This window comes from Eupeodes corollae, chromosome 2 (assembly GCF_945859685.1).
Source record: "Eupeodes corollae chromosome 2, idEupCoro1.1, whole genome shotgun sequence".
In the NCBI taxonomy this organism is placed as follows: domain Eukaryota; kingdom Metazoa; phylum Arthropoda; class Insecta; order Diptera; family Syrphidae; genus Eupeodes; species Eupeodes corollae.
In genome coordinates this window covers 73,951,127-73,976,767 of record NC_079148.1, presented here as the reverse complement: position 1 = coordinate 73,976,767, position 25,641 = coordinate 73,951,127, and the positions used below count along the sequence as shown (strand labels likewise).

Sequence of the window (25,641 nt, the reverse complement as noted above, 5' to 3'; positions counted from 1 at the left end):
CATCATCTCTAAAAGTCAGGCTGCTATCAAATCCCTTGACGGTGTCTCACCCAAATCTCAAACGGCCCTTGATTGCGGATCGTCTCTAATGGAGATGGCGCAGCAATTTAACATTCAACTATGTTGGGTGCCGGGCCACAGAGACATCACGAAAAATTGTAGAGCCGATGAACTCGCTAAAAAAGGGACCGTCATGCCTATTTCACCTAAAAGTGAGGAGATAGGTATACCGATAGCTATATGTAAACTGATGCTAAAAGAAACAGCTTTGGCGATAGCAAACTCTAGGGGGCACAATTTACCAACATTCGCAGCAACAAAAGTCATATGGCCTTCACTCGACCTAAAGCGTTCTAAATACTTGTTATCTCCCTAATAGGTTTCCTTAAGGCACACTGTCTTATAGGCAGGCACGCAATACGACTTGGTGTAGCGTCAAATGACTTCTGCAGGAGCTGTATGGACGAAGAAGAAGAATAAACAATCTCTCACCTTCTCTGCACTTGCCCTGCTCTTTCACTAAGACTCAAACTTCATTTTTGATAATCCCAGTGAACTAGCTAAAAAGGATATCAAATATCTTCTGGGTGATGGGTTTCCAGCAGTCACCAACAAGAAACCCCTGGTTTGATGAGGAATGTCGGCAGGCAAATGCAGCGAAACAACGGGAACAAAAAGCGACGCAGCATAGAAGACTGGCCCTGCTCACGAGCTCTATGAACAGAAGAGCAGAGAGAAACACCAACTTCTAAGAAGGAAAAATGGAGAGCATGAGAAGTGTGCTATGGAAGATTTTGAGAGGTTCAGAAATGACATTTGAACATCTCGTGAACGTTTTCTTTTCCGTAATATGTGAACGTGTAAAGCCCATCGTCAACAACCTTATAAGTTCTAATCAGAGCTTTTTGGACCATGAAAGTCCACAACCAATGAAACATTTACATTACAAAAAAAAACATCAACATCTTTTCATCGGTTTCAAGCTCGCATATGACAGCTTCTATAAGGACGACGAGCTATACAGCGAGGCAGACTTAGCCAAAAGGATTAAAGTCCAACGCCTGGGATGACTGCGTTACGTAGAGCGCATGTAAACTAATGATATGGCCCGGATAGTTGTAAAATCTACGCGGATTAATTGGCACGTACAAGTCTGAAAACCATAAAATAAATGCTGGTGTACCCCAGGGCTCTGTTTTATCTCCAACACTCTTTCTTATTTTTATTAATGATCTCCTGTCTGCTACATCTAATCCAATACATTTTTTCACTGACGATAGTACTCTTAGCTTTTCATATTCGTTTTCAGACTCACAACCCTCTTCTTCGGATGTGGAACTGCAACGATAAAATGTGATAAGCTCATTAAATTCCGACCTAAACAACATTGTTCAATGGGGATTAAAAAACCGCGTGGAATTTAATGTTTCGAAAACCCAATGCTGTCTTGTATCGTTAAAGCGAGATATACCCCCTTTGCCATTATGCATGGATGGCACTTGCATCAATGAGACTGAACACCTCGATATTCTCGGTATGTGTGTCACCAACCACCTCTTGTGGAATGATCACATACGCGATGTCGCCAAAAATGCCGCAAGGTATTTGGGTTTCCTTAGGCAATGCAAGAAACATTTCACCCCTTCTGATCAATCTGTTATCTACAAGACTTACATACGTCCAAAGCTTGTGTATAACTCCCATCTCTGGGCTGGTCCTCCTAGAACTTACTTAAGCCTCTTGGATAGTATTGAACGTAGAGAATTTAAATTGATAGATGATAATATCATCATAAGTTTATTGATTCCGCTTGAACATCGTCGTAAGGTCTCTTGTCTGACCCTTTTTTACCGTTATTTTAACAGCTTATGTTCTAGTAAAATAGCCAGTTGCATTCCTCCCTTTAGACAGTTCAACCGTAATACTCGCACTTCTAGGAATGCTCATCAGTATACCCTCGAGCCCAACTTCGGCCGTACTAATACAAATACAGAGATTCGTTATTTAGCCGTACTACGCGAATGTGGAATGCCTTACCACACTCTGTGTTTCTTAGTCATTGAAATATTCAGGAATTCAAAACCAATGTGCACCGACATCTCCTTTTAAACCCTCTCTCCTCTTCCCAGTGCTCACAATGTGCCTCTGCATAATAAGGGTAGCAATATCCCCTTGAGTGCGTGTTTATTATAAAAAAAAAGTGGAAAGTGATCTCACTCAACTCGAAGTGCGCGACATCTAGCTAGATTGCGAAGTTTTCTGCGCACATGTTCCTGCTCAAAAGCAGGAACGAGGTAAAGTTTTATGAACAGGTGAAACGAAATTCACAGGTACATAAACCTAGAACCGAAGGCTGCAAAGACGAAAGTGGAAACGGGTCTACCACGATATCTAGAAATTAATTATCTAGAAAGTAAAAATATCGAATATGAAAATCTCGAAAACAAAAATCTAGAATGGAAAAAATCTCGAAAACAAAAATCTAGAAAATAAAATCTCGAAATGTCAAAATCTAGAAAAATAAAATCTCGAATGCAAAAATCCAGAATGTGTGTTTGAATTTTTTAGGCAATGTTCAAAATTCGCGCGAATTTTAAACATTGCCTCAAAAATTCAAACACGCATTCTGGATAACTTACTTCTCCTTAACAAACTTAAAGTTGACAAGTAAAGTTATCAATCATACAATTACACATTGCTATACATGCACCTTTCTTATTGTTTGCAACTATTTTTCTTGCTCAGAAAATAAAATATTGGGTAAACCCGTGGTGGGTAGTACCCGTGGCATGATGGTTAGTGCGTTGGACTGTCATCCAAGGGATCTGGGTTCAATCCCTGCCTGTGCCACCTTAATTTAAAAAAAAAATATTTTCGCGGGTACTGCCTTTTGCGAGAAATTGACAAATCCTTCAAGAGTAATTCTTGTCATGAAAAAGTGCTTTCTCAAACTAGCCGTTCGGATTCGGCCATTAATTGTAGGTCCCTTCCATTCCTGACAACACTACTCGCACACATGAGTTGTAAATCACTAGGCCCTGGTTCACAACGGACTGTTGCGCCACCCCATTTGATTTTTGAAACTGATGTATTTGTTTTTTATTGAGTTTTAACTGTAACAAAAAAAATTTGGAATTTTTATTTTTTTTCGAGATTTTTTTCTATCTCGAATTTTTATTTTTTTCTAGATTTTTTTCTAGATAGAGTCTTTCGAGATTTTTGTTAATTCTGGATTTTTACGGATTCGGGATTTTTGCGTTCTAGATAATTTTTTTTTATTTTCGAGATTTTCGGCATTCGAGATTTTTGGCATTCTAGATTTCGTCATGATCCCAGTGGAAACATCATAATGGAACCGCAGTCAATGCTGAGGATATGGAAGGACCACTTCTGCAGACTGTATAACGGCGACGAAGAACTGAATTCCGCTGTCAGGCAGGATGATCCATTCAATATAGACGACGAAAGCCTACAATCCCGTCCTCCCGACTTAGACGAAGTAAAGATTACCATATTTAAGTTGAAGTCTAATAAAGCCGCTGGAGCGGATGGCTTGAGTGCCGAGCTCTTTAAAGCAGCTGGAGATTAGTTGGTTGGATGCATGCACCAACTTATCTGTAATATATGGCCGGAAGAAAGCATGCCCGATGAATCGAACCTCAGTATTGTTTGCCCGACCCTGAAAAAAGGGACCCTCTAAACTGCACCAACTATAGAGGAATCAGTCTACTTAACATCGTCTGTAAAATCTTTTCTGCCGTAATATGTGAACGTCTAAAGCCCATCGTCAACAACCTGATAGGTCCTTATCAGTGTGGTTTTAGACCAGGATTGTCCACAGCTGATCAAATATTCACATTACGGCAGATCCTGGAAAAAACCCAAGAGCACCAAATCGACACACATCATCTTTTCATCGATTTCAAGGCCGCATATGACTGCATATACAGGGACGAGCTGTATAGAGCCATGTCTAGTTTGTCCGTTTGTACACGATGACCATGGAGAATTCACGCTGCTCCATAAAGGTTGGAAACAACTTAACAGAATCTTTCGATGTAAAAAAAGGTTTTAGATGCGCTGTCATGTGATTTTTTTAACATCGTGCATGAAAGAATAGTGCAGAGCTCACACGTCAACACTAGAGGCACTATCTTTCAAAAGTCTGTCCAACTACTGGCATATGCTGATGACATTGACATAATCGGAAGAACTCAGCGTGATGTCAATGGGGCTTTTGTGAGTATTGAGGCAGAGGCGGCAAAAATGGGTTTAACGGTTAATGAGGGCAAACAAAGTACATGCTGTCGTCAAGAAAGGACATACAACACCGTCGTTTTGGTCAAAACGTCACAATCGACAGACGTAACTTTGAGGTAGTCAAGGACTTCGTCTACCTAGGCTCCGCTGTAAACGCAGAAAACAACACCAGCGCTGTCCCTCTATCAAGGGACCAAAGTGTTGCTATATAAGACCCTTATCATCCCCGTCCTGCTATACGGTGCAGAAGCATGGACCATGACAAAAGCGGATGAAAGCACCTTGGGTCGCTTCGAGAGAAAAGTTCTTGGTGTGATCTACGGTCCCGTATGCATCGAAGGGGAGTGGAGGAGAAGATGGAACGATGAGCTGTACGGGATGTACAGCGACGTAGACTTAGCCAGAAGGGTAAAAGTCCAACGACTAAGATGGCTGGGTCACGTAGAGCGCATGGAAACCAATGCTCCGGCCCGGAAAGTCTTCGAATCCGCACCCACAGGACAGCGTGGATCAGGTGGCGCGCACAAGTGGAAGGTGACCTCACCCAACTTGGAGCGCAAAACTGGAGACATCTAGCTAGGGACCGAACTAGATTGAGAAGTTTGTTGGGTGAGGCCCTAGTTCACACAGGACTGTAGCGACACCTTAAGTAAGTAAGTAAGCACATGCTCCTAGCATAACAATTAGAACTAGATATAATGCCTAATATTAATTGTCAATAAAAACAGAAAGTTTTAAGATGTAGTTTCTCACAAAAGGAAAAACTATATAAAACTTTTAAGTCATGACCTTAACCTCTGATGAGAATGAATCAATTAAAACTACAAACAAAATGATATATCCGAAAAAAAAAAACTAAAAATCGATTAGTGTTAGACCTTAAATTGAAGGTCGTGCATTTATGAAATGAATCAAAATCGTGACGAGCTAAATGTACACTCAAAAAATGCTTTCACCATTTCAGTTTGAAGAGTCATTCACCAGACATTAGACACCAGACGCCCAAAACCAGTAAACCTTTTATGAAACAAGCAAACGAAAACAAAATGTCTAATGCTCTTGCCTATTAAATTACGAAAAGTGTGTCTCTCTGATGATGAAGAAACAAGTTCATAACTCCATTAAATTTCAATTGAAATGAAAACCTCCTTCGTATATTTTATACATTACATTAGTTTCTTTTGGCTTTCTACTAAAGATCACGTCAACATGGGGAACACATGTGCAAATTTTAAGCCGCACACCATATCCAGCTATGAACGTTATACGACGTTTTTTTGCTCATAAAACTCCCATTAAATGAAATATCAGCAGACGAATATTAAAATGTTAAAGCAATTATTTATTGATATCAAATTAAAAAAAAAAAAACTAATTTAAACCACAGAAGACTACGAAGTAGGAAGGAACTATGCGAATGTGAGATTCCCTAACATATTGAAAAACCCCAAACAGTCAATTTCTAAATCCAAACAGATCTTTCCCAACATTCAAAAGTCTACTTGCCACCAATTACCAATCCAAAACCAAAAATAAAAACAAGAATAGTTTCCCTAAGAAAACAAAGACATCATTAGTAGTTTTTATTCTTGCATTTGAACGGGATAAATAATAATGACTGAGAGGTTCTTGATCTGTCTCCGGTTCATCTGCGTTTCTGGAGCACAATAACTAGTTTCTTCAGTTGGATGTTGGACATTAAATGATAAAGTAAGGGAGATGCAAGGCGAGGTTGTCAAGAGAGAATAATTACTATGAGCATCGTTGTAACAACAATGGCTATAGCCATGATGAGTGTAGGTAGGGGTTTGATTATACCTGCGAACCACACAGTGACTAAGCTCTAGATAAATTAAACCAGGTAAGAAATACTAATAAAAACAAAAAATAGAGTTAATGAGTACAAAGTTAAAGAAAACAATGACACACAATAAGCTGAAGTAATTTTTATGTGAGTTCTTTATAACCGATCGAATGAAGATAGAGTTTTTGTTTCATCAGGGCAGGGTTACATTTGTATGTCTTCATTTCCGGTTATAGTGAGGCGACTTTAAAAGCGATCGTTTAACAAATAACATTAACATTCTTTTAATCACTTGAAATAGGTATTTTAATTTGTGTCGGCAATTACAAGATAAGACGCAAAGAAACCGTTTTGCAAGGGACTGAAATGATTGCTTCAAGAAATTCATCGAAATGTCAATGTGAATATACTCGTACTTTTGAAATATTCATTTTATTTTTGTGGGCGTTTGTAGGCGATAAAATGTTATACTTTCCGGAATTCAATCTAATATATGTAAAATAAATTATTTTCTAATGACGTAAGAAATAAATACAATCAGTAAAGTGGTTGTGATTTGTATCTTAACTTATGATTTCCACAAATTTCACAATAAACTATTACATACAATTGACATAAACACAAACAATGTGTAAGGTAGGATAAGAAACCTTAAGTATTTTCTTTCTGACAGTAAATTTGCAGGGTATTCTTTTTTAAATTACATCAAAAATTATATTTCAAAAGCAATAATGTACTGAAAAAGACGAAAAGAAGTTAACAAAACAAAATGATCAAAAAAACAATGAGAATGTATAACTTACTGGGTTTGAGTTAAGTTTCTAAAAAACCTTGGCTTTGGCATTGCAATATACTTACAAACAGAAGTGAGCATTTATTGTCACAACTATGGGGCTATTTCATTCTAAATAATTCCAATGTTTTGTTGATCATGTACAAAATTTTTGAAGAGTGTCGCAGACAAAATGATTTTGTAAATATTTGATTTTAACCCGTCTTGAATTGAGCATTAGAGTTTTTTTTTTAACTTCTCATGTGAAGTTATTGGGCAGGTTCAGACGACATAAGGGACTTGAAATTTAGGCAAGTTTCAAGTATCTGATTGGCCAGCTGCCAAAAAATTACCTTCCAATTGAGGCAACTTTAAGGGAAAGTTAGTCAAGAAAAATCTGAGGAGTGCCTGAGGAGTGTTTTGTAGACAATAACGTTTTTGGTAGTTTTTGTACTATGAACTTGAAGTAGAGGTTTGTGAAGTGTGCGTGTGTACGTATATGTACGCGTTCGTACGTTCGCGCAAACAAAAACATTACTAAAAGTTGGTAGCATTTTACTTTTAACTCAAAAATTAATATTGGCTTCAAACTGATTTTATCTTACAGAAAATATTTTTTTCGATATTCAGTGTATTTTTTATAAAAATTCAACAGTCAGTTTCTTCATAAAAAATAAAATCTGAAAAAAATAGTTCGGAAATTTGGTAAAAAATAATGTTTTGTTCTCGATATCTCCTGAACAATAGAAGGTATCGACTTCAAATTCATTTCATAATTCCAAATTGTATTTGTTTAATAAGAAATAAAAGCTTTTAAGATATGCTACTAAAATTGGTAAAAATTGGTTTTCGACTAAGAATCTCTTAAACGAAAATAGATTTTAAAATCAAACCATTTCATTATATGCAAAATGTTGTTAGTAATTTTAATTTTTTTTAAGAATAATTCAACAGACAACTTTTTTAACAAAACACGAACAGATATAAACTTTTAAGTAAGACAAATCGACAGACGAGATGGGAAGTTATCAGCGTGGGTTGCATCCCGACGTCTTTTTTACATTAGGGTTATTAATACCTTTAACATGTTTACGTTTAGAAATGAATATGAAAAAGCTGAGAGTACTGTCATCAGAGGAGCAATTTAATGGATTAGAAGTGACAGACAAAAGTTCGTTTATGAATATAAGGAAGAGAGTCGGAGAAAAACAGAACCCTGGGGGACACCAGCTTTTATTTTATGAGTCTCAGATTTGAAATTATCCAATTAAACTTGTATTAAACGCTTGGAAAAGCAGTTTATAATATAATTAACAACAGATTCATCAATATTGAAAGCACGCATTTTCGATAAAAGAGCTTGATGCCGAATTCTATCAAATGCCGTATAATAATCTTGTTTTCTCCAAAACTACTAAGGATTTGTTTTAATGGTCGGTGAGATAAACCATGAGATCATCAGTTGACCTATTGCTACAACAGTCATATAGTTAAATGACAAACTGGACAAATGTTGTTTTACATCCATTCCACAGTTGGAAAAACTTTCGCATGGGTTGTGCCAGTGTTAAAGATCACTTCTTCAGAAAAATAGCAAGGATACTATCCGGGCAAGCGGATTTGTGAATATCGAGAGCTCTAGCAATTGTACGAGTGCCTTATTAAAATTGATAAACTGAGCTGATTCAGTGCGAACTTTGCTTGTTCAGTGACATTATGTTGCTTCGAGTAGTTCCCGTTTACGCCCTAAAACAATCATCGCTACTTTGTTGGCGGATGAAGCAAAACGCATCATCTATCTATTTGTTGGAATCTTTTTCCCAAAAGCCTTGTTATTCTTCACCTGGAATCAGCTGCTGCTAAATGAGCTTTTAGTTGGCTCTTTTCGTTGAACTTTGTCCAAGTTTTCTCGGAAAGCCATGACCCAAGTCTCCACCTCTTTTATTTCTGACATCCAAGATACTGCTTCTGAATCGTTAATTTATCTCTAAGTTGACAATTGGTTAAAAAAAGCTTGTCTATCTGTCAACATCCAGCTTATTTATTGGCATGTCTTGTCTCCAAACATAGGGCCACCAATCCTACCAAAATTCCGCAAACCTTTCACCATTGTCGTTGCAACTGCCAACTCTATGCCTAGCATTGAAGTCTTCCATTACCTTTATGATTTCTCTTCGTCTAGGGCGAGTTGCATTGAAACTCTCTGGAATCTGGTTCTTACGTACGCAGGTTTTGTTCACTCGAGGAGACATTCCAGGAAATTTTAAGCCAAATTACCTCGAAGAAATGCTACAGTACAAAATATTATACCATTTTTAACATACCAATCGCTGCATTTAAACTATTGCTAATGGAAGACGCTATGAAAAAGACAAACATCAGGTCAGGTCACAAAGAAAACACCTGGCCTGCACTAGATTTAAAGCACTCAAGTTGCTAGCTACCTTTAAGCAGATCGCACTTAAGCTCGATAATCGGCACTGTCTAAAAGGAATGCAAACACGCCACACAGCCTGTCGTATTCTCAAATTACTTTTGCGGAAGTTGTATGGGTAAGGAAGAGGAGGAAACAATTCTTCACCTTCACGCAAGAATTACCAAGTAGAATTCTTCTTTAACGATCTAAACAATCTCAATCATATTAACATAACTAGTCTGTCACGTTGCGTAAGGGACTCGAAGCTGGTTTTATTGAGCTTAGAAGAAAAACTCAAGATCCATGTGCTATCACAAGTGGCCTAAGTGTGTTCTACTCCATCACGGTCAGCCACATTAACCAGAACCCAACCAGGGTCTAGTGTCAGTAAGCTCGGAATACAAAACAATTTCTTCTTCTAACAGGAAAACTATCTAAAGCACATATCTTGTTCAGCTATTATATAACAGCCCCAAGGTGCTTAAAACAAAAAAAGTTACCTGTTAATTGAAAAACCTACATCGTAGTTGATATGTGTGTCCTCCTTCTCAGCGAATCACGGTTTTCGGAACATTTGGCTTATTTGGAGCTTTCATTGCCCTGTACGTAAATAAGTTCTCGTTATGGTTTGTACAAAGGTTAAGCATTCACCATTTTTGACCTTTTACTTTGATTCGGTAATTGTTGACAAATTGGCCATATCCTTGTTGTATGACACTAATGGTTTTGGCTGAGGAAGGATAACCTTTTGTTTCTCTGTTGTTGAACATCTTTTGACTTTTCCTAAAGGTTAAGATCGTAAATAGTTGCAACGGTTACAACAGCATTATCTTTCCAATGTGCTAAAAGGATGTTGTTGTTTTTGTCAAATTTTTAATGGAAGTACCCTCGATTTGCCTTCATTACCGTCTTCAATGATTTGAGTGTAATTTTTTTTTGTCCTATTGTCACTAACTGTAATTGTAGCACGAAATACCTTTCTTCGTAAAGTGGCCATAAAGTCATGGCTGGTAAAATAGTTATCGAAAAAAAAGCTGTGGTCACTGGGTGTAGTTATTTACTTCAAGTAAATCAAGCACCACGCGTGATCCAAGGGGTAAGCACTTATTTATTTAACTCACATTTTTAGCACCACAATACACGTCAAAATTGTGGCAATATCTATCGCTTCTACAAAGCATAAACTCCTTATATCCAAAACGAACAGGCTTTCCACGAATAAATTGCTTTGCGGAATAATGACCAAAGTACTTTACCATTGTTTAGTCAATTGAAAGTTTATCAAGAAGGAAACACCATTTTTGATAATTCTGGCAAGTCATTTTCATCAAAAGCCGAATCTTTGCCATTTTATCCGCCTTTTCAATATGTGAATTGTTGGCCAAATGAATAAAGCGCTTAATTTTCTTGAACCGATTGCAGGACATGGCGTTAGCTACCAACGGAATTCTAGTATCTTCGTCTAAGCACCAATATAATGATTCTTGGGGTGAAGTGTGATATTCGAAAAAAGCATAATGCCAACAAACTTTCTTAGATATTCTTTTGTAATTAAGAATAATTGACAATTTTGGTCCAGTGCCTATACCCCACTTTAACCCACAATCAAATTCATTATATCATCAAAGATTTGAACATCATCTTCCAATTCCAATTGTTCTTTTACTTTGGTAAGACTTTCCAAATGTTTAAATGTGTCAGCCATTTCAGTGGAATAAACCACAAGATTGGAGCTTTTTGGAGTAGTATTTTGAGGCCCACCTCTTTGTGAGCTTTCGTCCCTCGGATTAGAAAGTGGGATACCGTCTTCGCTTTCAAATCCATCATTGATTTCAACCTCTACTCTCCTGGGATATCAACAGGTATATGGGAAGGGGATCAAGCAAGTCATTCTCACATATATCCTCTACATCTACTCCATTTCCATCATCTGGGATATCATCAACAGCCATGTATAGATTTGAATAGCGCTTTCAATAAAAACTCTTACAATTAACTGTTGTAAAAGCCATTTATCTACAAATCCAGCAAGAAAACAATTAACACCGTTTTGGCCAGTGCACTCAATCGACTACATCACTTTTGTATACGACTTACCACGAACAAGAAGCGATACTTTTTATGATATCTTTTTCCAGTATTTTCTTTTGATAAATAACCTAATGAACATAATAGTTGGTCAATAGTTCAAAATTTAATAAACTCTTTACTTTCGCAAGGACACAAAACTGCTTGAAAAAAAATGCACGACACGAAAGGTAACCAAACAACTTGAAAATAGGTTTTGACCTCAAAGAAATTATTTCCAAGGATAAAACAGTTGTACAGATATGGACATTAAAATAGAAACACCAAAACTTCAATTTTTTATTGATTAGATTTAAAGATTTGTTTTGTTCAAATTTGTCCTTCATTTTCTTATTTTTTTCTTCCAAACTAAAATTACCAATTATTTATAGTAAAACTATAACTTAAAATATTTTAAATTCACAAATGTAAAAAAAGAACAAATTTCATGGACATTAAAATAGATACACAGATTTAAAAAAATTAAATTAAATGCTTTTGATTTAAAAATTATTTTAATATATGGTAGCATGGCCCTTAGCTTTATTTACAATGTAAAATCTGTTGCACATTGAGCCACATAATCGGCGGCATCTGTCAATTGAAATATTGTATCACTCCTCTTGAACCATGCTTTACAGTTCGGGTTTATTTTTTGTTAAATGTTTCCTAACCGTGCATTTTAAATATACCCCAAAATGTTCTATAGAATTTAAGTCAGGCGATTGGGATGGCCACGTTGATTGTTTGGGCTTAAAAATACTTTTGAGCAGATTTGGATGTATGCTCAGGGTCGTTGTCCTGCTGTAGAACTCATTTGTTCACCCGCATAAGGCAGCATCGTACCCTTCATGATATTCATCTTCATATTTTGATCGTTTTACCCATTCAAATGTATTGGTCCAAAGCCATGTCAAAAAAATTATCCCCAAAGTATGATACTGCCGCCACCATTCTTGACCGTTTTCTGGATGAATTCGGGATTTAGTTCTTTCAAAGGAAAGCTTCTAACGGTTTGTCTGCCATCACTTCCGAACAAATTTATCTTTGTTTCGTCCATCCACAAAACATTCCTCCACCATTTGCCTTCTTTTGGCCCACTCCAATGAAAATGATTGCAGGCGAATTCAAACCGTGTTGTTATGTTTTTTTCCTTAGAAAGGGCACCATTCTTGCGATCCTTCTTAGCAAGTTAGCTTCAACAAGTCTTCTATAAATAGTTCGGGAAGTTATTGGAAGCTGTAGTGTGTTTTTTTATTTGTAGAAGACTTGTAAAGATCTGTTTTTAAGCACAAATGATCGTTCACTCTTCTCTCCTCGTTGTTTTGCTTCGATTTCCCTGCTGTTTTTTGGCAAAATTGCGCTCAAATTGCTTTTGCAATCAATTTGAGAGATCTGCTCATTATTCTAACTATTCACTTCACTTCGTAAAACTAAAATAACAGCTTTCTCTTATAGGGAACAATGGTAACTATGAACCAAATTAGAACTTAGAATTAATTGTAATAGTATTAAAATAATTTAAATTTAATTCCTAAAGTGAACTAATTCTTTTATAAAATGAAGTTAAGTATTAAGGTCTTACTTAAGGAACGGTTTATCTCCAAACAATCAACAAGCAAAACAAAAAATAAAACCCACGTTATTTTGCATAAGAGATTCGTAAATTTTGTTTGATAAAGGTTAGAACTACTTCTAATGCATGTTGTTGTTTTTATTTAGTTTTACTCTAAGCAACTGTCTCTGTGTCTATTTTAATGTCCATATCTGTACATGCTTGCTTTTCATTCAAAAAATATTTAAATCAAAACTTAGTTTTTGAAAAACATCAAACTGAAATTTTCAAAAATGCTGCACTTAATTGAGTAATGAGTTAAAGAAAACGAACTTTTTCCTAAAAAAAAAAAAACAAAAATAACCAAATTTTACTCAAACCACACAAAGCAAACCTACGGCAACAAATTTAAATATTAATTCGAGTTAATCGTCATAGGTTGTAAAATAAATATGACACACAATATTCAATTTCTGCATCAATCGCGTTAGTAGTTGTAAAATCATATCAATATCCCAAATAAGTTGGCTACCACAAAATACACAACACAAAAACATAATAACAAACCTATCATACTTAACCCCACCCACATATCAATCACAGCTAAAGTTGCTTTAGATTTTCCCTGAGATATGCAAACATATTCGAATACCTGGCCACGATATCGAGTCGAGTTATAGCTTAGAAGAACACCCCAGTACAACCCAAGGACAGAATATAAACTGCATAGCTGTACTTTTGAAGTAAGAACAAGAAAAAATCGTTATAAAATGAAAATCAGAAACATCAAACTAAACAAAAACTATGATTGACAAATGAATCTGAGAAAAGTCTCATCGACGAGCCTATTGAATTTCCACAATTATAAGAAACCCAACAACAAAATCCAATCGTTGCGTTGTAAGAATTTTAACCGACAAAACAATCGACAGTGACCGACACAGAGAGAATAACGATTCGATTGCTTTACTGCTGACTTAAGCCACTCGTAGCCATTGCCGTACGTGACCTTAACAGCCACCCGTTCGTTTCATTGTTTCTATTTCCCATTTCATGCGAGATTCTAACATCGAAGATTTATGACCCAACCCGGGAATTCTTTGGACTTTTTTGGTGTTGTTTTGATTGCACCGGTTAGAGTTAGAGTTTTAAATCTTACTTACCTTACTGTGGTGTCATTGCTGCCGGAGATCACATACTCCCCCGACGGATTAAAGTCCAACGTTCGTACGCTTTCCATATGTCCATTGAGAGTGGAACATATCGTTTGAGCGTTGAGGTCCCAGCGCCGGATGATGCCAATGTCGTCGGCCGAGTAGACAAAATCATCATTGTACGCAAACTTAACACAGTCGATGGATCCATTGTGTCCAGTAAGTGACTTTAAAGAATAACCAAGAAACGGAAGTGGAAGTAGATTTTTAATTTTCTTATTTGACCAAGTTGACGAGTAAAGTTGTTTGTATTGTTCGTTTAAGGGGGGGGGGAGCTTACCATAAAACATTTTTCTTCACCAATTGCCCAGAGATTTACATTGCGGTCTTGTCCACCTGTTACTAAAACCCGGCCTGTCTCGCCAAGGTCTAGACTGGTCACCTTTCCGCTGTGAGCTTTTATCTCATCTGGAAGAGAACTTGCCAATTAGAATGTCATTTCCCACTTAATTCTCAAGCTGGCTGCTTCCTCGGGGATTGATTTTTGCATAACCTTCCTAGAGAAGCAGTACAGCTGAGAGAGCTATAAATGGATAGAATTCCAATCGAATCGCTGCGCCCGCACGCAGCCGAGTTGTGGGCGCAGAGTAGCGAGTAGGTAATTATTGTTGACCAACACGAGAGACTTACATATCTTTTTTGTTAATTTCCGCGGTAATGCCATAACTTGATAGCTTGGAATCTTTTATTTTAAATCGCGTCAATGTGGAGAATTTTAGAATTTCTTATTCTTTTTTGTGTCTTCGTTTTGCAATTTGTTCACAATAATTCTTTTTTAAATTTATTTGTCTTTCTTCGAGTTCGAGACAAGACAAGACAACTGAGACAACTACGACGACGACGACGACAACGACAACGACAACGACGACGATGACAACGAAAACGACTTCGTCTAAGACAGAGCCAAAGAGCAAAGCAGCAGACCGCTAGCTAATTTGGTGTTATTGTGATTTTATTTAGGAAACACTTTAGATTTTTGAATAAATTTTTGTAAATTGTTAAAAGAACTTGAAATTAGAAAGATAAAAACAAGGAACAACAAATAACAAATAAAGTGAAATGTAAAACAAATTAATCTTTTCTCTTGGTATTGTCAAAAACATCTGAAAGAAAACTGAAATTGAGAATAAGAAAGACCCCGTGAAAACGATGTAGAAGAGGAAGAATCACAAAAAGCAAAAGGGAAAATTGAGACAAAGAGAATATGTAAAAAACGGCTTTTTTGGCAAAACGCCGAGCCGATAAAGACAAGATCAAAAGAAAATGAACAATTAACTGACATTTCCAAAATGAGAAAATTAAAAAAAAAAAACAAAGTTTTTCATGTTTTTTTTATGAGATGGTTTTTTTTATTGATTTTTAAATGACAATGTTGCCAGAAAGATATATTTAGAAAGGTGTGTTATTTGAAAGATAGAGGTCGACCAAGGTGGTAAGGAGTTTTTAAAAAGGTTGGGGTTGGCGAGCTAGATGGAGAAGTTTGTTGGTGAGGCAGGACTGTAGCGCCACCTTAAGCAAGTAAGTAAGTTGGCTTGTTTTGATGAGTATTTGAAAAGCAAGTTATCGCCTCGAATTATTTTTACCTGATTTGAATGGCGCATATTCATAGATGTTTGCGAAACTCTTTGTAACTTGTTTTGAAGCAAGTCCAAAGTTTAAGCTATTTATAAATAAATTTAAACCCTTGAACAGAATGAGATGCAGCTGTAGCTAAAAAATCGCTCACTAATGTAGCAGAGGTCGCCCACAATAGTGTAGCGCAGGAAGAACGTCAGCTGTCATTTTTGTTGACATTTATACATTTGTGTTTAGTTTTGTGACTATTGTAATTTTTGGGCAATTTATTTTCAAACGAAGAGAAAACGAAGGTGGTGGGTACGTCCTTTGTACCAAGAAAGACCTACGAAAGGTTTCTTTGAAACAACTTTTCAGGTGGGGTAAAATGTTTAATGGTCTTGCTTAAATTATCATAAAACCTTTCAGTTTATCAAAAACAATGACGAAGAACTATTTTTTAAGGCCACTACTCGGCTAACCAGGACGCAATATGATTTGTTTTTGTCTCTTATAAATTCAAGCCTACAAAAAAAATTCATTAGAACTGCAATAAGTCTAGAGTGTAGGATGATGGTAACATTATTGTAAGTCATATTTCAAAATCGAAAGTATTTATTAAATATCCACTCTATTCAGGTACTTGGCGCAAGGAGTTTCACCAAACTACTTGGTCTTTCAGGATGGGAGCATCCACGGTTAGACAAATCATCATTGAAGTCTGTGAAGTATTTTGGGACGTACTATCTCCGGTTTATATGCCAAATTGCAACATGGGAGATTGGAAAGACTTCAGCAACGAGTTCGACAGACGATGGCATATGCCCCACTGCGTCGGTAGCATCGATGGAAAGCACGTTGCTATCAAACGTCCGCTAAACTTTGGTTCTAAGTTCATCAACTACAAAGGTTTATTTGATAATAACATTAACGACATACCTCTTTTATGTACATGTATATTGAAGATATGCATGCATAGCTATGTTTTGTTAAATAAACACAAACTGTTTTCGTAACAAAATGTTTTTTTTTTATTTATTTGCACTTGGCACCAGGTTTTTGATTCACATCAGCCTTACATAAATTATTATTTAATTTTAACTACATATAAAGCACTTTAAGGTACATATGTATGTGTGGCTATATATTTGGTCCTTAGGATTCCACAGCCATATTAAGCGGAGCAAATATTTTTTTTTTTAATTCTTAAACCTATCTGATTACAAAAAAATTATAGTTTCGAGAACGAAAACACAAATTTGTAAACAAATTTTCAAAACCAAAATGTTTATACCTAAATACATGCATTTGTATTCTTGTTTCCGAAACTATTTTTTTTGTATCCTTACAGCTACAGCTACAGCTACAGCTACAGCTACAGCTACAGCTACAGCTACAGCTACAGCTACATCTACAGCTACAGCTACAGCTACAGCTACATCTACAGCTACAGCTACAGCTACAGCTACAGCTACAGCTACAACTACAGCTACAGCTACAGCTACAGCTACAGCTACAGCTACAGCTACAGCTACAGCTACAGCTACAGCTACAGCTACAGCTACAGCTACAGCTACAGCTACAGCTACAGCTACAGCTACAGCTACAGCTACAGCTACAGCTACAGCTACAGCTACAGCTACAGCTACAGCTACAGCTACAGCTACAGCTACAGCTACAGCTACAGCTACAGCTACAGCTACAGCTACAGCTACAGCTTCAGTTCAGCCAATAAGCTTAGGGCTTAATCTAAAGTCTAACTATAAACATAGGAAATGCTGTGTTTAAGTAGTTATTATCACAGCCAAATGTCATATTTGATCTTTGTTTGTAAATTGCAAAACTTCAAAAGTAAATCATAACAAATAAATGTAACGTAAACTTACTGTCCAAAAAAATGTCGATTGATACCGTAATTAAAGAATGTATAGATGTCTTAGAGGAGTTTGAAGTATGTCGTGATCTGTAAGGATTTCTGCAAAAGATATCGTTTATAAATAGAAACAGTCACATTTATTAACAATTTACTGAATATTGGATAACTACGAAGTAAAAGAGGATAACACGTTTCTGGAAATCTCCAGGTTTTAATAGCATCTATTATAGACAGCAGTCCTCATATCGAACGAACATCCTTTTTTTTATTATCATCGTATAACATCATATCCATACCGTGGACAATGTTAATGTGCCACGAATCGCTTCTCTGACTGCGACCTGCTTTTCTGTCGTCTGCGTTTTATATTTTCTTTGCTGTTGATTATAAAACGTTGTTAGATACTTTTTTATTTTTTATTAAATAGTTTTGTTTTACTTACTTTTTTGACACTCAATTTGAGAAATGACAGCACAATATAACAAGTTTGGAAATATAACGGTATTTTTTGCTATTTGAAGTATAATTGTAGTAGGGCACAGCCTTAACCTAGGATTTTACTAAACACAGCTAGGAAACTGACTATGAATAAGAGCTGGTTTATATAACCAATAAACCTTAATGTATAAATCAAGAAATCACGACTTTAGTAATTCTGTATGACTACGCCCCAATGAGTTTGAATATTTATTTATTACTAAATGAAGTAACATATACCAACTACTAGGATGAGGCGACACATTTTGGAATCGAGTTTCACTTTTTTATTGCTAGTGGAAGTGTTGTACCCGAAAAATGTTACTACTGTGAAAAGGTACGAATTTTTTTTCATTACAAATTTATAAAATTAAAGGAAAAATTGGAAACGAGCGTTGGAATTCAAAATATCAAATACTGAACCACTGCTTATACAAAAATTCTCCATTAAGATGAAGCCATATGCAAAATTTCAGAAAAAAAAACAACAACATTAATAAAATATTTACATTTTCGGATATAATCTCTAGAAGACAGTTTGGAATAGAAGCATTATTTTTGTTTTAATAATCACAGGAAATATGGAACCAGTAATCACGAAAAGCTTTAATTTGTCTTCAAATTGTCCGAAAACTTAATAAGCTTAATGAAAATGCTATGCCCAAATGTTTTTAATAAAGTTGAAGTAAATGTTGAAATAAAGGGGAATTGGCAAAAGTTCCACCTCTGCAGATTGAATTCAACTTCTAACAAACCTCGAAGTGTGATTTGGGGCATTGCCTTTTTCTAAAATTTAAGACAGAGGTCCAAAACTGCTTTTCATATTTGGAAGTAACCGCTCCATCAAACATTTATAGTTGTTACCGTTCAGTATTGTGGACAACAACTAAATATCGATTGTGTCAAAGTAAGTAATAGCTCCCTACACAATTGAACCATTGTAATTCTGGCTGATACTCAGCTTTTGACCCTTAATTTTGTCGCTTTACCTTACAATTTTCTTGCTTCTTTAAAGTCTCTATTGCTATTTCACATTAGTGTCCTAAATCCTTGAAAACGTATATTTTTGCTCTTTTTGTAGCTCTCAAAGTCATCTCAGAGCCCATGTGTGTTTCAAATTAACTTTAAACAGTTGTTTTCATCATTATTTTGGATATTCTATACAAATGTTTTGAAAAGAACTCAATTGAAAACAGAAAAAGCAAATATAAGCAATTGGCTTCATTCTAGTGGAGTATTTTTTAAACGCTGTTTTATTAGTTGGAGGAGTAGCAGAGAGTGTCGCTATATTAACAAGGATAAATAAATACTACGTTCGATGCAAATTGTCAGAACAAGCATTAAAGTTTGTACTGCCTTTTGAAGGGATTGTTTGTTAAGGTTTATTCTTGTCATGAAAAGCGCTTATTTGAATGAGTATTGGTGTATAAACTATAGTTGCAGTCCATCTCTGACATAACTCGCAAACAAGAACGGTTGAGACTTATAATTTACTGGGCTTTATTTCTTTCCTTGATGTAGCACTATTCAATTTATTTTTTCAAAATTTAACTGCTCAATCCAAATTAAACAAAATTGACTGAAAAAAATGTGTTCAACCACCCACAACCTTTTCATATTATTGATCTCTTAGATACATATGTACTCTCAACACCAATATTGTAACTCCACAGTAGCGATACTTCCATAAGGTTCTAACGAAGCTATTTCACTATTAATTTAGAGTGCTTGAAAAGCTTAAAAGGCTTTGAAGCAGACAGCTACAGTTTAATAGGGGGAACTTAATAAGCTTTGATAAAACCTGAAAGTATAAAATTATATTCAAATATATGGGCTAACATTATTTACTACGTACGATGTAGCCAACTTTTAGTTGGTGTCATCTATTTCTTAACGCTGCTCTGCTTTCTGTTAGATCTGCGGAAATATGAACAAGCTTTTAAACCTTGAGTTTCGTATTTGTTTATTTTGCAAACTTTATAATGACAGATAACGTTTTAAAATTACTTATGATTTTTTCCGCCAAACCTACAAAGAGGAAAGCATATCCTAAGAGGTGGAATCACTTTTAAAGGGTGGTTTGTATGAGAATAAAATAAGTATTGAATAATCCTACGAACTCACCATCACGATACAAGCTATGATTAAACGCAGCCAATGTGTACAGTGATAACATGACGGTAAACGGTTGATCGTGATTGTTCGGCTTTCTGTCAAAATATTTCTCACAAAATAATCCAGAAATATTAATTGAATACTTTTGTTTACGACATTGACATACTATACATAGACTGCTAGTTGCCAACTTCACGATGGTTCCACTTTTAACGGACAAAATACTAGCACAAAGAGGGCTATGTGGAAACATTGTGTAACGTTTACATATAAGACTCACAGGCACAGCGAACAGCATGCTTCTGCTTCATTTTGCACGTCAACATTTTTCAATAACATACAAACAAAAAAAAAACATGGCATCGTTTGTCTTCAACAAATTATACTAGATGTCAATACTTTCTATGTCAGAAAAAGCATATTTCAACTAAATACAAACAGATGTCGCTAAATATTTCATAACTTTTTTTGCCACTGTGCCTGGAAGGGCTAGTGTAGCTTATTTGAAGTGGAACCATTTTTATTCAAATAGAAGTCCATCTATAGTACGTCAATGGTTTACGAATTTGGTAACTTCAAGTCTTAATTTGCAGACAAAATGTATCCAAGGAAGATTTATTTGAAAAGAAGAAATAACTCTGTCTTACTTTGAGTGGTAATTGACCTTCAGGTTGCTATTTCACTAACTTTTTCATGACATACTGTATACAAAACCAAAATTGTGGAAAAACTTTGCAAAAACTGTTTTCCACACAAAAATAAAAAAAATCTTTCTTAAATTTATCTTGTTTCAAAAACTAACTACTAAACACGCCCAATATTCTCTTTATTTTGAATGGTAATACTATAATTTGCGAATTCATAAATTCTACTCTGGCAGTTCCATTATCTGTTTCTGTCATTTAGGCTGACAAACAGTTTTCATCTTTCGTTCGTTTTCGCTACACAACTCACATCTTGTCATTGTCATCGTAGCTTGAGATTTTTGCAAATTAAAATCGAGTTTTTTAAATAAGTTTTCTACTTTTCTAATAAAATTTAATAAAAATGTCTGCCAGATATGATCGTGCCGTTACAATTTTCTCACCCGATGGCCATTTGCTTCAAGTAGAATATGCCCAAGAAGCCGTACGAAAAGGTTCAACTGCAGTAAGTTCAACTCCAAACAAAGCAAACCATAACCTTAAATACAGGAAAAGAAAACTCAAATTTTTGTCTGGTCATTTCTTAGATTCTCATTATTTTTTTTTGTTTAAATTAAAATTCAAAAGGTTGGTGTTCGCGGTGCTAATTGTGTTGTCCTGGGCGTGGAAAAGAAATCAGTTGCAAAACTTCAAGAAGAGCGCACAGTACGAAAGATCTGCGCCCTCGATTCTCATGTGGTGATGGCTTTTGCCGGCCTTACCGCCGACGCCAGAATTCTCATAAATCGTGCACAAGTAGAGTGTCAGAGTCACAAACTCAACGTAGAAGATCCGGTCACACTGGAGTACATCACTAGGTAAATATTAATGCAGACTAGAATTTGTGAATAAATTTGAGTAAATGCTCTTCTTCTGTTCACGTTTAGATTTATTGCCCAGTTAAAACAAAAATACACACAGAGCAACGGTCGCCGTCCTTTTGGTATCTCGTGTCTCATCGGTGGTTTCGATTTCGATGGAACCCCACATTTGTATCAGACCGAACCGTCTGGCATTTATTATGAATGGAAAGCCAATGCGACTGGTCGCTCGGCCAAGACTGTTCGTGAATTCCTCGAGAAACATTACAAAGACAATGAAGTGGCCGATGAAAACGGTGCCGTTAAATTGGCTATCAAAGCTCTTCTAGAGGTGGCGCAGTCTGGACAGAAGAATCTTGAAATTGCTGTCATGGAAAAAGACAAACCACTAAAAATGCTCGATGTTCAGTCCATTGAAAAGTACGTAGCGATCATCGAAAAGGAAAAAGAAGAAGAGGCTGAGAAGAAGAAGCAAAAGAAATGAATCTATTAATGGTCGAGAGGTCTCTTTATTAATTATTTCCAAAATGCAAATTCGTTTTTATGTCAGCTAATGATTTTGTTCCAAGTTCTTGAAAACATATTAATAAATTAATTAAATGCTTTGTGTACAGGGGATTTAAATAAGTTTGGTTTTCATTTTATGGTTTTTTAATACGCCGTGCAGAGGTTGAGGATGCCTATCAGAGAGCAGATTTGTTGTTCTGCTTTTACTTGAATTGTCTTGAACCGGAATAGCACTTTAATGAAAACCCAGAAGAAGGGGAGGCGCAACAACAGCAGACTTCAACAAAAATTGTAATTACATCCGAGGGGACCTGTCCGTGTGTTGTTAGGTTATACTTTCTATGCGAAATTTACAATGACAAAAACCAAACACAACCTAAGCCGCCTTTTTAGATTGCTTATGATACGTTAATAATAATGCATTCTTTTATTTTCTTCAGAAAAAATATCACATTTTTCTGGCAAACTTTTCGCATATACATTTTTGAAGCTTTTTCCTATTCACAGAAATGGTAACATGTTACATTATTCTTGGAAAAAGCAACGTTTCAACTACTACGACTGATTCCTTTAGAAGAAAGTTACACAAACACCTCTAAACTCTAATCTTGGAATGCTTTCATATGTTGGGTGGGAGTCGTCCAAATTAAATGGTTAGACCACACCTTTCTGAACAACAGAGTTATCATCAAATCTAATAACTACCTGGATTTACACTAGGTCTATAACATCCTTTATTATAGAATATATTCAAAAACCTTGAATCCTTTAAAAATGAATATGAACAAAATCAAACACAGTTATTGAAAAATCACGTTATATTTAAGACTTTTTTTGAAGTATAGTATATCACACAAGCATTGATTAAAATAAAAATATTTGTACATTAGATAGTCTTTAAAAATTATAACAATAATTAATATCGTCTCATTAAATTAGACCCTTAAATCTTAAAACACAAATCTTTCCAAACTTTTCTCTCTCCAACCAACTTTCGTCCCTTAAACGGAAAACTTCTCGTACATCTGTGAAGCCTCCATCCAAACGAGTTTCTTTTAAAACTTCTCATCCGGGTCTTGGTTTTTGCTCTCCGATGGTTGATACTCCTGCTAAAACACCCGCTTATACAAATTGCATCCATTCTCACACCATTAATCCTATTTCTTCTTCATCAGTTTCCCAAGAACCTGAAGGATTCCTTAACCCAATGATCCCTCCAAATGTTAAGTTAACTAAACATTTATCTCAGGCCAATACTAATGATCGGTAGGTTATGTCCCGTCTTAGAGACCACAAAATCTACAATAATGTTCGTCTTTACCTAGCTTTCCTGCACGACAAACCAGATTCTGTTTGCTTTGAAGGTAAAACAAATACAAACATTAAGGTTTTAATCTCCCAAGAAGGCCTCCCTACCAAACGTGATGCACTTATGGAAATTTTCTTGAAATTTCATGATGGCCTTGAAATTTCTCCTCAAAAAGTGAGAGAAGACCTAACCTCTTTTGCGTCTTTTATCTCTTCAAAACGACTATCTCATATCCAAAAATCCCGTGCGGATATGAAGAAATACTATCGCTCCTAACCTTAAGACCACTAAACCTAAATGTCTTAGCCTTTACTATCAAAATGTAAGAGGGTTAAGGTCTAAAACTTCTGCCGTTTTTAATAACTCCCAAAACCTTCCTTATGACATCTTTGCCCTTACCGAAACCAACCTCACACCTGATATCCTTAGTACTGAACTCTTTACTAACGACTATTCCATCTATCGAATGGATGTCGTGGAATATGCGAGTAATACACACGGTCGTGGTGTGCTTTTAGCTATCACTAGTAATTTAAAAGTTCATTACTCCGTATTCCCACTTCAATCGAATTTGAAAGTGTATCAGCTAAGGTTACACTCCCTAAGTTTTGTTTTTTTGTCCTTTGTTGTTATACTCGACCAGTCCGACAAATTAAAGCATACCAAGCCGCTGTTAATGCCATTGATTATCTGCTTGAACTAGTGCAACCTAATGATTTAATCATCCTTCTTGGAGACTTTAATCTTCCCCATCTCAATTGGTCCTCAGATGATCAGACATCCTTCTTTCCAAATAACATCTCTTCTGAATCTGAATCGCTGTTCATTGATCGTCTATCTGATTGTGGTCTTTTTCAACTAAATGAAGTAGCAAACTTTATGGGGAGACACCTTGATCTCATATTCTCATCTGATTGCGATAAATGTGTTGTCTCCCCGAGCCCTCACCTTCTCTCAACCTTAGATCGCTATCATCCACCCCTTAATCTCTCCTTCCCCATTGAATTAGAAAACAACTTTTTTGAAATGGAGAATTACTGTTATGATTTTCGTAGGGCTGATTTCTCCAAACTTAACAATCTCCCTATCTCAGCCGACTTTGAATAATGATCCCTCCACTTAACAATTGAGTCCCTTACAAATTGGTTTTATTTGATTCTTTCGTACTGTATTGAAGAATCAGTACCGTTTTGTCGTAGAAAAGATTTCACCTCTGCTCCCCCTTGGTACAACAGAGAGCTCCGTAGCCTAAGAAATACCCGTAACAAGCTTTGGAAGATATTTTTACAGTCCAAATCTGATACTGATCACAACAACTATCTTTTCGCCTATAATTCTTTCTCTGAATTAAGGGAATCCCTTTATAACCAATACCTTAACCAAATGGAAAATAACCTTCTTTCTGATGCAAGGAAATCTTTCAAGTTTATAAATGTCAAACGAAAATCTGATGGGTTTCCACCTTCAATGAGTTTCTCCAACATAATCTCCTCTGATCCAACAACCATATCAAATCTATTTGCTAATTACTTTAGCAAATCGTATACTGAACATCTGCATGATCCTGATCCACACTACTTTAGTTATTTAGATGGTTGCACTCAAACCTCCCTTTCATCGTTTACAATAACTGGAGAAATGGTGCTTGCAAAAATCGTAAGCCTCAAAGAAAACTTTAGCCCTGGTCCTGATGGCGTCCCATCAGTTGTTCTAAAAAAATGTATGCATTCTCTGTCAAAGCCTCTAACTGCACTCTTTGAACTCTCTCTTTCCCAAGGTGTGTTTCCTGCTATATGGAAAGATTCATTTATATTTCCCATTCATAAACAAGGCAATAAAACTGAAATTAACAATTATAGACCTATTGCTAAACTTTCATGCATTCCAAAACTTTTTGAAAGCTTAGTTTATGATTCCGTTTATTTCCATTGCAAGCCTTTATTCTCCCCCGCTCAACATGGTTTTCTTAAAGGTAGATCCACTACGACTAATTAAATTGAATTTATATCCAAAGTTTTGTCAGCCCTTGAGAATGGCAAAGAAGTTGATGTCGTATACACTGATTACAGCAAAGCCTTTGATAAAATATCCCATAACATAATTTATCTCAAACTAAGAGCTCTAGGATTTCCATCTATATTTATAAACTGGATAAGCTCCTATCTTGCGAATAGAACTTATAGAGTCCTTTTCCGAAACTCAGTCTCCAGT

At 35.9% G+C, this 25,641-nt stretch overlaps 2 protein-coding genes across 2 annotated transcripts in view; one reads left to right on the top strand and one right to left on the bottom strand.

Moving 5' to 3' along the window:
• Positions 1-15,274, bottom strand: part of LOC129948595 (katanin p80 WD40 repeat-containing subunit B1) — a 42,395-nt gene extending 27,121 nt beyond the window's left edge. Inside the window, exons 1-3 of the mRNA XM_056059729.1 lie at positions 14,719-15,274; positions 14,369-14,496; positions 14,038-14,255 (exon numbers count right to left, since the gene is read on the bottom strand). Of these exons, the coding sequence (XP_055915704.1) occupies positions 14,038-14,255; positions 14,369-14,496; positions 14,719-14,752 (380 nt within the window). The 5' untranslated portion in view covers positions 14,753-15,274. The remainder of the gene's footprint in view (positions 1-14,037; positions 14,256-14,368; positions 14,497-14,718) is intronic.
• A 5,753-nt stretch (positions 15,275-21,027) lies between these two features.
• On the top strand, positions 21,028-22,241 carry LOC129945350 (proteasome subunit alpha type-7-1). The gene is made up of 3 exons (XM_056055032.1): positions 21,028-21,259; positions 21,382-21,611; positions 21,681-22,241. The coding sequence occupies exons 1-3, from the start codon at positions 21,158-21,160 to the stop codon at positions 22,096-22,098; spliced, it is 750 nt and encodes a 249-aa protein (XP_055911007.1). The 5' UTR covers positions 21,028-21,157; the 3' UTR covers positions 22,099-22,241.
• Positions 22,242-25,641: the final 3,400 nt, after the last annotated feature.

Excerpts from the sequence above, each read along its gene's own strand:
- LOC129945350 (XM_056055032.1), top strand. The coding sequence starts at position 21,158 with ATGTCTGCCAGATATGATCGTGCCGTTACAATTTTCTCACCCGATGGC. Across the intron at positions 21,260-21,381 it reads TACGAAAAGGTTCAACTGCA|GTTGGTGTTCGCGGTGCTAA; the intron begins GTAAGTTCAACT and ends AAAATTCAAAAG. Across the intron at positions 21,612-21,680 it reads ACACTGGAGTACATCACTAG|ATTTATTGCCCAGTTAAAAC; the intron begins GTAAATATTAAT and ends GTTCACGTTTAG.